The sequence below is a fragment of the Blennius ocellaris genome (genome assembly GCF_963422515.1).
Source record: "Blennius ocellaris genome assembly, chromosome: 24".
NCBI classification, from domain to species: domain Eukaryota; kingdom Metazoa; phylum Chordata; class Actinopteri; order Blenniiformes; family Blenniidae; genus Blennius; species Blennius ocellaris.
Genome location: NC_137673.1, coordinates 6,588,289 through 6,602,807, shown reverse-complemented (window position 1 = coordinate 6,602,807; position 14,519 = coordinate 6,588,289). Strand labels below are relative to the sequence as shown.

The window sequence follows — 14,519 nt, the reverse complement described above, 5'->3', positions numbered from 1 at the left end:
GGTAGGCATGTTCCCCTCTGCAGCAAGGGAGGGAAGGAAAATGAAGCAAAGGTGGAGTGGAGAGGAGAGGAAAGGACCGCCTGTGGCAGCCCGTGGTCGTTCTGCCAGAGGCCTTGTAATCCCCCCCCCCCCTTCCATCATCCCCTCCACCTCACCATGACAAACCAGATCTGCTCTCTATCAAAGAGCCACAGGCTACCTTTCCTCTCCTCTTTTCCTCCTTCCTACCGGTCGTCCGCATCCCATTTGTCATCTCCGGCACCTCAGTCGTGGTCGGCTCGCCGGGACCACCGGCCCCTGCCAGGCTTGGCTGCCGAGCTCCCAGGCCTGGCAGGGAAGGAGCCACGACTTCCCCCGGTGGCAGCATTTAGAAAGCCACTTAATGGGTTTAGGCGCATTTGCTAATTTGTCAACAAGTTTGGGACGTGGCTCGCCGTGCCAGGCCGGTTGGTCTGGCGCTGGATCGGAGGAGATGTGCACCAGCCAAGCGTCTCCGTCGCCACCGGTGAAATCTAACTGAAAGGCCTTTGCGTGCCGCAGGATCAGTGGTCTGGAGCAGATCAGGATGCTGAGTGGCTGACACGACGCCCCGAGGGCAGGAAGTACATTCAGAGGGTTATTCATTGCAGCGCGGCCTGTAAATGCTGACTTACCGTCATGTTTTATATGAATTTGATGATGTTATGTTTGAAACCCCTGGTTTCTTTTAAGACTTCCTTTTATCCAGACAAAGCTGCAGCATGCTAAGGCTGGTGTCAAATCACAACCTCCCAGCGTTATATATCATATTAACATTATACATTCATAGTCATAGTAAAGAGTTTCAAAACAATGGAAATGAGTGTAATAGTTCCATAGAGAAGAAAAGTATATCTCTGATATTGTAGTAATGTCACTAAGCATTTTAAATTAGTGCCAAGAAAAAAAAAACAACCCACACACACACAAAGAAAAACACATATTCCACCAATTTAACTCCCTAACATGGAAGTAATGCGCTTTAGGAGATTCCAGGCCTCAAGACAGAAGAAATGTGACCTCTGACCTCCACAGATCAGGATTATTATTTATATTCTGAGCTGTAAGTCCACAAAAAGTCTGTGCCAAGAAAGATTCTAAGTGTGTTGTGCTTTTCCTTCTGTGTTTCCATCACTGCAGGGTTTCTAAGCACAGGAGACCAGGCGGCCAAGGGCAACTACGGCCTGCTGGATCAAATCCAAGCTCTCAGGTGGATCAAAGAAAACATCCAGGCCTTCAAAGGAGACCCCAAGAGAGTGACCATTTTTGGCTCCGGAGCCGGGGCCTCGTGCGTCAGCCTGCTCACACTCTCACATTACTCAGAAGGTACGAAGACACGCTCACACACAGCGGCCTTTTCATCATCCTGTCATTTCTGCTCTATGTGTGCATCTTCTCCCTCTCTCGCACTTTGAAGCCGTTCGGCTTCACATCAAGAACACGTGGACTGCGTCCAATCCTGGAGCCGTGGCTGCTTTAAAGTGTGTGTGTGTGTGTGTGTGTGTGTGTGTGTGTGTGTGTGTGTGTGTGTGTGTGTGTGTGTGTGTGTGTGTGTGTGTGTGTGTGTGTGTGTGTGTGTGTGTGTGTGTGAGACGCAGGAGTTATGCTCTGAATGTCCAGCAAAAATATCCCAAATATGCCGTCTTTAACCAAAACTGCCTTAAATCGTCTTAGACACTCTTCTATGAAGAGAAGTCGACAAAGAGTCATTGTTATTACTTCCATATGTCCAAAAACGGAATCTCATATTGAATTAGGCAAGGTTTTTTTACACCTTTATTTTGTTTTTATTACAGAATCATGCACATGTATTGTTTTAACATAGACCTGGCTTAATAATACAACTTTAATAACTTGCTTTAGTACTTCAAGACTTGATTACAACATTATAATGTAATGTTTTTATGAAGGTATTATAATCTTATTGTATTCTTCCTTTCGTTGTCCTCCTTAAATCATATCCACAGCCAAGTTACTAAGCAACAATCACAATAGTAAATTTAACAATTAGAAGACTAGGTATTCCCTTTTACCCATTTTTCAGTTGCTTCTCTCACATACGAGCAGGTTGTCAGTGAAAATAGATGAATGAAATTACATTTCTTTATTTGGATTTAATCGAACAAGAACTTTTACAAGAACCACGGCTCAATTTGATCCCAAAGGTTTGCGAGCACCTTGCCTAACCTCCACATAGTAAATGGACTCAGAAAGCTTCTATAGTTAAACTTGTAAAGTTCATTTTCATTGTGCCTCACGTTTAAGAGCCACAATCTTGAAGCAGGAAGCCTCGAGAGTCCAGCATAATGTCTCAAGCACAACATCCCTCATGACTTTATACAGTCCTCCATAGTCTCTTTTTAAAATGATACAATAGAGCCCTACCAGTCAGCAGCCAAGAGTGTTCGAGACAAGCAGTGATACTCCCTCTGTTTCCATGTCATTGTATTCTGTTTGAAAGAAGAAGCCGTTTTAGCCTTTTGATGTGATTTGGCAAAGCAGAGGAGGAAGGAAACATTCACACGTTTTCATCTCACACATGTGTCTTGCCTCAGGTATGTTGTGTATATAACAATTGTGTGCCATTATTTCAACTGGTACCAAAAATGTCCACGTTGACCCTTTAAGAGTTATATGCTCTTCACCTCGTGCTGCTGTTTTCAACTCCAAGCTCAGTTTGACTTATTTAGGGCCGTTATCTCTGAGCTTTCAACTCTCACAGGTTGAGTCCCGTCCTCACCTGAAGTCTTTGTTCTCCACTGAACCCGGGGAACCTTTCAATGTGGCACATGAGCGAGGCTGTCACGCTGTCAGTCAGTCTGTCAGCTGTCAGCCGCTCATGTCACAGAAATACACTCAAGCATGTGTCGCCAAACTCCAGAGCAGTAGTTTGAAATGGAAAGGGAAGCAGACGAGGGGGAAATGACTTATATGGCTTATACTGCTTGAATAGCTGAAAGTACTTAGACCAGAGGCACGTGGACCAAAACTGTCCCACAAAAGGCTCCAGTCCAGTCTACAAACCACCAAGGAAATTGTTAAAGGAAACATTACAATATTTAGAATTTACTACAAGCTCTACAAATCGATTTCATACAAAAGATTTCAAATATGTGAACTGCCGAGATGGGGCTGAAAATTGAAAAACCCAAACATGTGATCAGTGTTTGTTTGGATCTTTCAAATCTCTTACTTTTTCAAAAGTTAACAGATTTGGTGCAGCAGCAAGGACGTTCAGCCGACCCATGTTGGGAGGAGAGGAAATGGATTTTACAAAAATGTGCAGGCAATTTCAAACTTTATTCAGGTTTTTTGAAAAACAAACCTTTACAGAGATTTTACCTTTCTCTGGGTGGAAATGTGGACTTTTTATTCAGTTTTTTTTTCTTTTTACAAGCTTGTGTTTTCTTCTTCATCTGGTTACTTAAAGGAACAGAAATCGCTTCCTATGTTTGGTGGTGCTGCACCAAAAAAGATCATGGAGAAGCTCACAACACCATCATGTGGTAGAGAGTGGCATTACATGGCTAACAATGATTAAATCAAGAGTCAGAAATGGTAAAATCTACAAAAGTCCGTTCGGGTTTAATTCATGTACCAGGTGTTGGTCAACCGTCATTGACCCTCCCACCACTGGTGGAAGCTACAGAGTGAGAATTGCAGCAGTACTCGCGTAAACGCATTGCAGCAGTAAATAAGCCTCTCAATACAAGCAATATATTTCAGAGACAATGCTAAAGAAATTTGACCTTTACTGAGGGTTTATTTTTTTTCACTAGTCGAGTCGTCTTCATTTAAATTTGAGTCTAGTCAACAGAAAAATTATGAACATCCCTCTTCTGTTTGAAAAGTTTAGAAATGGAGGAGAGACTGAACCGATATTCTGACTAACAGCAGGAGCGGTGGAAGCTTGTGCACAGTTTAGCAGGCCGAGTGGGAATAGTCTGCTCTGTGCTCAAAACATACTTTTCAAGTCGACCCGGTTGAGTCACCACCACCACCGCCGTGTTTGCATGAGTATAAATAGAAGCCACAAAAACACACATTATTCCAGTGTTCCTCGTGTATTGTGGCCTACTTGCTGAAGCGGTGCTAAGAGTATTGAAGGATGTGGAAAGCGCCTCCGGTACCGTTGATGTAAACAGCAAACGTCTCTGTGTTCCAGTTTGTCATTCATTCATTCATTAGGGACACAAAGACGGAGCGTCGGTTCTCTGAATCATCATTTTGTTTGCTGTGAAATGTGTTTTTGCGAGCATGAAAAGAGTCGAAGCTTAGAAGAAGACCAATTGTGACAGAATCATCTGGATCGGGAGCGTTAAACTCAGTTCAGTTCGAGGGCCACAAGCACACTAATCTGAGGGGTCGGACCAGTAAATTGGCTATTTGTTGATTATTAAAGTCATTCTGGGTTACAAGCAAGTGCCAGGCTATAGTAGTAATAATGTGTTGAGCTGCAGAAGGTTGAAAACCATTGTTACTCGTTGTAATTCAGTACAAGCTGTTTAAAAGTCTGTTAACGCTTCATTGCCAACACTTTGTTCCTTTTTTCTGTATCTAAACTACTACATTAAGTGGTTAATTGTCTGCATCTATGATTGTCCATGCAAGCCTGTATTTTTACAATGATGACAAAAAAATCGCCGAAAATAACAGCATGGTCTAAAATGTCTGTAGTTTTCAGTATCTTCCCCCAAAGTAAATGTTGCTTTTTTTGAGAAAGCACTTTCCCACCCACACGTTGCGATTGTGTGTGTTTGCGTGGGATTGTGTCACTAACACCATTTCCAATCTCAGATTTGTTCCAGAAAGCCATCATCCAGAGTGGCACTGCACTGTCCAGCTGGGCCGTCAATTACCAGCCTGCCAAATACACGCGAGCCCTGGCTGAGAAGGTGGGCTGCAACATGCTGGACACCATCGACCTGGTGGAGTGCCTGCAGAAGAAGAACTACAAGGAACTGATTGAGCAGTACGTCACGCCTGCAAAGTACCACATCGCGTTCGGGCCAGTGATCGACGGCGACGTGATCCCCGACGACCCCCAGATCCTCATGGAGCAGGGGGAGTTCCTGAACTACGACATCATGCTGGGGGTCAACCAGGGCGAGGGCTTTAAGTTTGTGGATGGCATCGTGGACAGCGAGGACGGGGTGTCGGCCAACGATTTCGACTTTGCGGTGTCTGATTTTGTGGATCACCTGTACGGCTACCCGGAGGGCAAAGACACGCTGCGCGAGACCATCAAGTTCATGTACACCGACTGGGCGGACAAGGAGAACCCGGAGACCCGACGCAAGACGCTGGTGGCTCTGTTCACGGACCACCAGTGGGTGGCGCCGGCCGTGGCCACGGCTGACCTCCACGCGCAGTACGGCTCGCCCACTTATTTTTACGCTTTCTACCACCACTGTCAGAGTGACATGAAGCCCAGCTGGGCCGACTCGGCTCACGGCGACGAGGTACCCTACGTGTTCGGGATCCCGATGATTGGCCCCACCGATCTCTTCAACTGCAACTTCTCAAAGAACGACGTGATGCTGAGCGCCGTCGTCATGACCTACTGGACCAACTTCGCCAAAACAGGGTAAAAGCTGATTTTCTTTGCTTCCTAAACACCTTTTCTCACAATGTCACGTCATTTGGACGATGACCATGAAGGCTTTCAGTACCATCATCATTCCAATCTGAAGGCTTTCTTCCAATATTTGTCATTTAATCAATGAGTCTTACTCTATGCCAGATGTGTCCAAAGCCCAAAAGGTCAATTTATTCATAATCCGACATATTTCAATCTGAGCCGGCTGAAAAGCCACTCAATACACAAAATCTCCTTAAATACACAAGTCCACAACAAGACGTTGCGTGTTCAACGGCAGTGTCTCTTAAGGCGTCATATTTCAATCATAATATGTTTTGTCATGAAGTCTCAGTTTGTGCCCAGTTTCATGTCATAATGAAAGTGACAGCATCCATTTTAAACTTGTGCAAAACATTGCATTAATTCAGGATTTGCTTTAAAATATGGAAAAATATAAAACATCCAACCTCAGCTCTGTTCAGGGTTGATGCTTGTTTCTGGGTGGAAACTGGAGGAGCCAGGAAAAGTATATGAAATATCCCTATTGTTTCATGAGCTGTTTTTTTTCTCTTTGCATTTCTAAATTTGTTTTCCTTTTAGCCACAAGATGAGTTCTTTTGTAAAACAGCAATAGTAAAATAAAATTTTATTTTCTCATGATTTAGTAAAAGCTTCCTGGAGCCACTATCAAGGAGCTGAAGAGCCACATGTGGCTCCGGCGGCTCGTTCTTGTAAAAACCTTTTTTTTCCATCATGGGTTTACTGTGTTTATTTCTTAGCATGCGGCAGATATAAGTACTTGCTAATCCAGGACAGATTTGAGGCGGGGAATGAGCAGAGAGGTTTGTTCAGTGATGAACTGGTGAGTCAAAGAGATCAAGTGGAGGTTAATAAAACAAGTCCAATCCTCCGCGGCGCTGCAGCTCGGCTGCATTTGATGAACGGATTTGTCTGTTTATATTTGGCTCACGTTGTTTTTTTGTGGGTTTTTTTTTTCTTTTTACCTCCCCACACCTTGAGATTATGTATCGGGGTGTTTGCAGCCCAGTCATTCTGAAAATTCACTTTAAGGTGAATAAATAAAGTCTTGATCAGCTTCATGGACTGCAGCGTCTGCTCCCCTGGTCTCTGTTTGGCTCCCATCCAGTCACCGCCTCATCAGCTTCCTCACACACTCTTTTTCTTCCAGCCTCCCTCCGATAAAACTCCAGCTGGAAGCAGATTCATCACTCTGAGCATGTAACACAGAGCCTCCTATTTTGATTAAGGGAACAGATTGGTGTTGAGAAACTTTTCCTGATATTTCCACAAGAGATGCGGATGCTGTGGATGGTTGTAGCGGTGGAAGCGGCCGAGCTGAGTCTGTTACATTCACGTGCTCAAGGCTCCCCATATGAGCTCTCAGCAATCAACACAGAAACATGACTTTAAGAAGGTTCAGCCAGTGGTTTGCACACACCCATTATGGATCAAAACACCACATTTTGTTGGCTTTTTGTGATTTTACGTTGAAGTTGTGGGCCCAAAAAGCACACAAGGCTTTTCTGTCTTTTTCTTTTGAACTATCATAATCACTAATGTGGGTTTTTCTCACTGATTGCTTCTTTGTAACTTTCACAAAGTCACTCATGGACTCTCCAACATGTTTGATTTGAACAGGTCAAACGACGATTGGAAACGGTCCAAGAATAAATGAAAAGTGATTCAGTGCAAACTTTCTCTGAATCGACTCGATCAAGCAATTACAAAAGCGTCTGGATTGAGTCGGCCTGGCACAGCAGCTCGTTTCTACATCAAAACTCGTCTTTTACGGCTGTTTTTGAGCCTGTGTGTTATACGAGCAGTGCATTATTCCAGTACACAAACAGAAAATAAAATCTTGAGCATCACTTCACCCACAAAACACTGGAGTTGTCATTTTCTTCCTCATTGGAGCTTAATGGCAGTTTTCATTGGTTTATTACTGGAATTTTATCTGTGTTATCAGGCTCACCGGGATGCAGTGTGTACTCGTGTTGTCCAGCCCTATGCAGCAGACACAAGCAGCATCGTCCTCCAGGATCTGCGTTGGGGAACACTGCCTCAGGCTCTGGAAACTTATGTTGGCTCTTAGTATCTTTTTGCTTTGACATTATATTGACTGAACTATTGCTCCAGGAGAAAAAACTAAAACAGAACTGTGGACAAAAATACCAAACACACACACACACACACACACAGAAAGTGCTGCTGTGACCTGATATTTCTGATTGAAAAAGTTATTACAAGCTTCCTTGTCTGCAGCCTCTTAAAGCGGCTTAGCTGCCAGACACTGGAGGTAATGCTGAATACATTACCGCTCATGCACTCACATGAAAGCGCGTGTTGCACAATGCTGGTGACACGCAGTGCAACCGTGGATTTTCACTCGTCATACACCTGCCAGACGCAGAGTAATCCGACCTATGGCGAGGAGTGGCTGCTGTTCTACACACGCTGGATGCTCGATGCAGTAAAGGATGGATTTTTGTGGTTCAGTGAGCACCAAAGGCCTCGAGCCGTGTTTTTCACTCTCTTATGGAGCAACAGAGGAGCGGCATATTGTTCCGGCATATGTTAGCACTGAGACGACAGGCCTAAAGTGAAATGGCGCCACATGTTAGCTCTGCTTTATGTACAGATCCACGTGGAGACGACGGCGCTCGCAGTGTCAGCCTGAATAATATGTGAGCATGAAGCATTAATGCACAAGAGGCTGATGCAGAGGAGACATTTATATTGGTATTTATCGTACAGCTGTTTTAATCCATAAGCATAGAGTGTCGTTATAGAGAGTTTGCAGAAAACTGTTGAAACTTTTGGTTTTGCACTGAAGGTTCTCTTTCCCCAAATTTGTAACCGTATTCATAAAATCATGTGTAAACTGATCCAAATCACAATGATCTCACCTTTTTTTAGTTAAGAAAAAAACAAAGTATGATGTTCAGTATGATGTGTTAATACCGAGAAAGGATTAATTGGGTGGATTTGGTATAACTTTGCAATATTGTTCCTCTATAAAAGCTCATTTTAAAGCATAAACATTTTTGGAAGACAAATGCAAGAATTGGGTGCACAGACAGATTTCAGAACACTTTTCCATGAGATTATTCATTTGTGTGCTTCTGATTTCTGGGAACACAGTTCAGTCAGTCTTTTTTTTTTACCTGCATGTGGACTAAAAATGCATGACTAAGAACCCGACGTGCTTTATCAAAAAGTCTTAATTGGCACAGCGTTCAAAAATAAAATGTGCTCACAAGGAGGGTTAAAAAAACAAAACAAAACGAAAGCTTGGAAAAAAATGGGAACCTTCTGGAACCGAGGTCTGAGACTGAACAAGACAAAGAGCGACGAGGACTTTTTATACACGAGGGAGAGAACAGGTGAAACCAATCGAGACGATCAAGAAGGGAGGAAGTCAGACTCAGAAGTGCAAGACAAGCTTAGACATGAGTGACTTCAACTTCAAATGAACCTAAACTAAGGCTCAGAACATGAAACATAAATACAGGTAACACACTTGATGAGCCATAACAGCATGATGATAATAGCCTAAGAAATTATGCAGCTTTATTTAGTTTTTATTCTTATTTTCTTGGATTTTATTCACTTTGCCAGTTCAACGAGTCCAGACAAATCCATTAAGAGTAGAAGTTACCACACATTGCCACTCGCTTGGTAAAAAGATAAACAACATTAATTGTTCAATACTATTTTCATGAATATACAAATGAAAAGGCATTCCTCCCACCTCCAGGTCTAAAGTTCTTTGGAGATGTCCCGCCATTAAAGACTTGTTTTGCAGCTATAAAACGGCTTCTTTTTTTTCTCAGAAGCACCCTGAATTTACATCTAAAAACTGTTTCCAAACATTGAAGCCAAGCACTCATATGTGATGTTACTGAAACACACGCGTAGATGAGAATACAGTTTAGCGATGGAAAACATCTCCACTGAATTCTGTAATTAAAAACACTGTTTTTGCACTTGAAACGAGATTCTATAAAAGATGAAAAACTTCCTTTATGTTGGCTCTTGCAGCTCTGGCTCAGCTTCAGGGATACAAACAAACAGGATGGTAATAAACAGCAGGAAAACACACTCACAAATAGAATATAGAAGTCTTGGAATTAGGAAAGCATTTTTAATATAGTATAGTAATGTACCTTTTCAAATGGATTTGTTTTAGTACCAAAATATGTGGAATTAGGTTTAGCGGTTCTTTTTAAATGCAACGTGGTACAACATAATTGAAAATACGCTTTTCATTTGGTAAAATTATGATTGGGTGATGTTTGGTTGAAAAATATATATTTATGAATGGAGATTATTTGGTATATACAGAAGACATAATATCCTAAAACACAGAGAAAGTCTGAGATTAAACTCTGCGAAGGGAAGAAAAATGCCTGAATGCAGAGAAAAATCATTTTTCTCAAGGAAAGTCAAAATCGAAGGAAAAAGGCTCAATACTGGCCAAAAACAAGGGTCAGGCATTTTTTCCGTGTGGTATATTTTTGCACCACATCTGTTTGAACTGACATTTTGTGAGTGGCTCTAATGCACCCACACGAAGTGGAAATGTTGCGTTTGACTATCGGCTGGGAGCTGCCGAGGCCAGCAGGCCAGCGCTCGGTGACGTCGATTCACTGAAGGAAATATTTCCAGCCTGTCAGTGTTCCAGTGAGCCTCGGCTAATAACATATCAAAAACCATCACGGTTTGCAGAAGAAGAGGTCTTCCTCCTGCCACTCCGTGTCATGTGTTGTTGGAGTTATTCTCCTCCCAGTTTATCGGTGCAGCAACCTTTTCAAAAACTCAGACTAGACTCCTGGATTAGCTTCATTTTAGAAAATATAATCTACAATAACAACCAGAGCATCTGTTGCTTTGATCATGCTTTAGAACTATAATCAGTATAAACATTTCTAACCAGTTCTTGGACTTTACTATAATTGTAACTGTTTTAATATTTGTTTTTGATGGTTTTATACATCTTGACCTTTTCATAGTATTTGACAGTTTCAGCCATTTTTGCTTTTTTTTTTTTATCATATACCTATCATTTACGGTATTAGTCCTTTTAAGTCTTTTTTTGCCTTTTTATTAAACTTTTTTTTCATTATAGCCATTATAGCATAAATCTGTTTTTTGCTTTTTTACCAAATCTATCTGGATATTGCAATTAATTTCACTCACTACATACTCTGTGGAACCTATAGGTTAGCCAGCATTGCTGGTAGCCACTGTAGAAGGGCTGTAGAGCCACGTCCAGCTCAGATCTTCGACTTGCAGACTCAACGTGACTGTTGTGGTTTGTCCGAGAGCTTCTGATGACTGAATCAGCTGTTTGTTTGAGGATGATCTCCAGGCTGCCATGAATTCCTCCTCAAACATCCAGCTCACAAGTTGTTTGAGGGGAGCAGCCTCATGTTTGCTTCCTGTGTTGTCACTGTTAGGTGCATAACCCCGATTCCCCACTGAATGAGAAACTGTGTTTGACAACTATGCCAGCAACATTTTGCAAAACTTTCTGAGTGTCGTACTCAGTATGAAAAGGAGCAGTGGGTCAGGACGTGACACAAGGTGTGAGGTGGCAGTAAACTCATGTACAGGTTCAGATAAAGGAATGCCGCAGCGCCTCGAGTTGTAAACTTGGTCCTGTGTTGAGTTTGCCAGCTGCTGAATCAGGAAAGAACAGAAGTAACCCTCACAGGTAACATCGATTTCAGAGTAGAACGGCAACAGCCTCTATCTGCGTCTTACACAGAGCTGTAATGTTCCTGTGAACAGTTCCCCGGAGCTCCATTAAAAGTTTCTGTTCGGGTCTGATTGAGCCGCTCCAAAAGGTGGATTTCATTTGGTTGAAGCCTTTCTGGAGTCAATCTACATCCAAACAACTCAGAAAAAACCGGAAGTCCCACGTTACTCTTCACTGTGGGAATTAAATGGTTTATTGCATCATAAAGCATATGTCTTCCCATCAGTTCACAAAAAAAGGTTTTTAATTGATCAGACTTGAGGCTTCCTGAAACATAAATGAGTCTATTTTGAGTCTGTGAATAAACCAATATGGAGCCACACATGGCTCCTCAGCCCCTCTGTCTTGGTTTCCTTCAGCTTTTTCTTTTCTTCAGCCTTCAACACTTTTTTCATCATTGTCACAATATCACACACAAGTTCAAAATGAAAAAAGTACCATATAGCTAACATAAGGAGAAATATGTAAAAGGGAAAAACAATTCCATTTCATTGCATTTATTAATTCATTTGAAAGAGATTGTAAGGAAAAAACAATCAGTGCTATGATTTAAAAACATGTTTTGTTTTATTATGTGCTTTGTTTTTTTCCTTGTTCTTGTCCATATGTTGAAAACTGCACAAATAAAGTATTATAAATATGCTGGATTTAGCTCAGAGCTCATTTCCTATGAAAACATCACACAGTGTTTGCTAATATAGCAAAAAAATGGCAACAACAACAACAAAAGAAGCTCAAAATGACTACAACCTTTAATCAAAACAGCCAAGTCAAACTGCATCTATGTCTAAACCATTTAAAATCATGATGGACTCAAACACGTTATTTTCACATCTTACCCCGGCTTGCTTCTCTAAAGTTAATAAAATATCTCTTGAAGCTGAACCGTTGGAGTATCGAGGACATTTTAAGGAATATTGAATTTGTGTGTCACAGCTCATCGTAATGATTGGCTCGTTATCTGGACAGCTTCAGCATGATCCATTTATTGAATTCGGGCCCGTTGGAGCAGGTAATAAAAATAAACTTAAAATGTCAGGTTATAGTGTGGATGCAGCCACAGCGAGGCGTGAACTCATATCACAGGTTCCAGACCCTGGAGAGCCTCGGTCCTGCGTGTCCTCATCAGAAACCCTGGAACAGCATGTCAGAGTTTTGCTCCTGTTGTCCGAATCTCTGCTATAATATAACTCGCCTGATCTGTTGGACATTCTAAACTGACCATGTTGGTGAAATATGACTGCACAGTGCTGCAAAATAGACACATGCTTTTCCACATGGATTTGTGTGTGTCCTGTGATGGGCTGCTCACCCATCCAGGTGAACCTCACTTCAGACACTGAATCAGATCAATATAAGGACCTGCAGTCTGTTTCTAGCAAATTACAACATTTCTTTGTAATGTTAGAAAATGACTGTGCAAGTGAAGAGAGTGGGGTGTGTTGCACGGCATTGATTTTAGTGAAATATTGGAACTTAATCTCCCTTCATTACAAACCAAAAGAAGAAGGCTTGAAGCTTTAAGCTTCATTGAGCTTCAGCAATCAGATAACTATCACTGTTCCCTCCACAAAGGTCATGGTGGTGTTTCATAATCTCCTGTGGTCACATTGTGCAGTTTCAGTGCGACGGCCCACATAAAAGCTCTGTGGATTTATTATTTGTCAAAGCATCCTGATGTCTTCTGTTGTATGTTGCAGGGATCCAAACCAACCCGTTCCACAGGACACAAAGTTCATCCACACCAAACCAAACCGGTTCGAGGAGGTGGCCTGGACCAAGTACAACCCCAAGGATCAGCTCTACCTTCACATTGGCCTCAAACCGCGAGTGCGAGATCATTACCGTGCTACCAAAGTGGCCTTCTGGCTGGAACTGGTCCCGCATCTTCATAATATCAATGAATTCTTTCAATATGTCTCCACCACCACCAAGATCCCGCCGCAGGACACCACGCCCTACCCTTACACCAAACGCTTCCCGGGCAAGAACAACTGGCCGTCCACCACGCGCCACCCGGGAGTCCCGCCCGCCAACACCAAGCAGACCACCGACCAGCGCAAGGGCGGCGACCTGACGGAGGAGTCCACCGTGGTGATCGAGACCAAGAGGGACTACTCCACCGAGCTGAGCGTCACCATCGCCGTGGGGGCGTCGCTCCTCTTCCTCAACATCCTGGCCTTCGCCGCGCTCTACTACAAGAAGGACAAGCGGAGGCACGAGACCAACCGGCGCGTCCCCACGCCGCAGCGCAACTCGGCCGCGCCCAACGCGCCGGCCGCCGCCAATGACGTGGCGCACCTGCAGAGCGAGGAGCTGATGTCCCTGCAGATGAAGCAGCAGCAGCTGGAGCACGAGCACCACCACGAGTGCGAGTCGATGCAGACCCACGACACGCTGCGGCTCACCTGCCCGCCCGACTACACGCTGACTCTGCGCCGGTCGCCCGACGACATTCCCCTAATGACGCCCAGCACCATCACCATGATCCCCAACTCCCTGGCTGGCATGCAGCCGCTGCACAACTTCAACACCTTCGGTGGCAGCCAGAACAGTACCAACCTGCCCCACGGCCACTCCACCACGCGGGTATAGCTCCGCCCGCTAACTGTGTGAAGCACAGACTCCCAAAGTCCCAGCAGATCTTATTTTGCTACCATGCCTTCTTGAAAAGTATATAGTGATCATAAACTCATGAAAAATATTAAAAGTGAATGTTCTCTAGTAATAACTTGGCGGAGAAGAGCTTCATGGGAGGAGTTTTACCAAAAGGAAAGGCAACCAGAGGATGACTGCTAATATTCTTACAATACTGACTAAAGAAGCCTTTTCGGGGCATTTTGTGCCATAAACACACAGCAGGAAGAAGAGTTGTTGAAAAGCATCAATGGAGCATCATGAGTCTTCATGAGTTTGACTTCTTGGGCACAGAAATTTACACCCAGCCTAAAATGTATTTATGAAAACTTTGCAAAAAAAAAAAGGAAAAAAAAAAAAAGAAAATTTAACAAGTTGTATAGTTGTGTGTGGAAAAAGTTAAAAAAAAAAAAAAAAAAAAAGAGAAAAGTTGCTCCTTCTAATTCTTCTTTTTCATTCTGGCTGAGATCTTTTTCTGTTCGGCTTGTGCTTTCCGTTGAG

The 14,519-nt window shown here is 43.2% G+C and overlaps 1 protein-coding gene across 2 annotated transcripts in view; it reads left to right on the top strand.

The window, feature by feature from the left end:
• nlgn4xa (neuroligin 4 X-linked a) overlaps window positions 1-14,091 on the top strand; it is a 50,487-nt gene extending 36,396 nt beyond the window's left edge. Inside the window, exons 2-4 of one of the 2 annotated variants that reach the window (XM_080519530.1) lie at window positions 1,159-1,344; window positions 4,816-5,605; window positions 13,082-14,091. In XM_080519530.1, coding sequence (XP_080375656.1) covers window positions 1,159-1,344; window positions 4,816-5,605; window positions 13,082-13,976 — 1,871 coding nt within the window. In that variant the 3' untranslated portion in view covers window positions 13,977-14,091. Of the gene's footprint in view, window positions 1-1,158; window positions 1,345-4,800; window positions 5,606-13,081 lie in introns of both variants that reach the window. The other variant, XM_080519531.1, reaches the window with a different exon arrangement.
• The last annotated feature ends 428 nt before the right edge of the window (window positions 14,092-14,519 follow it).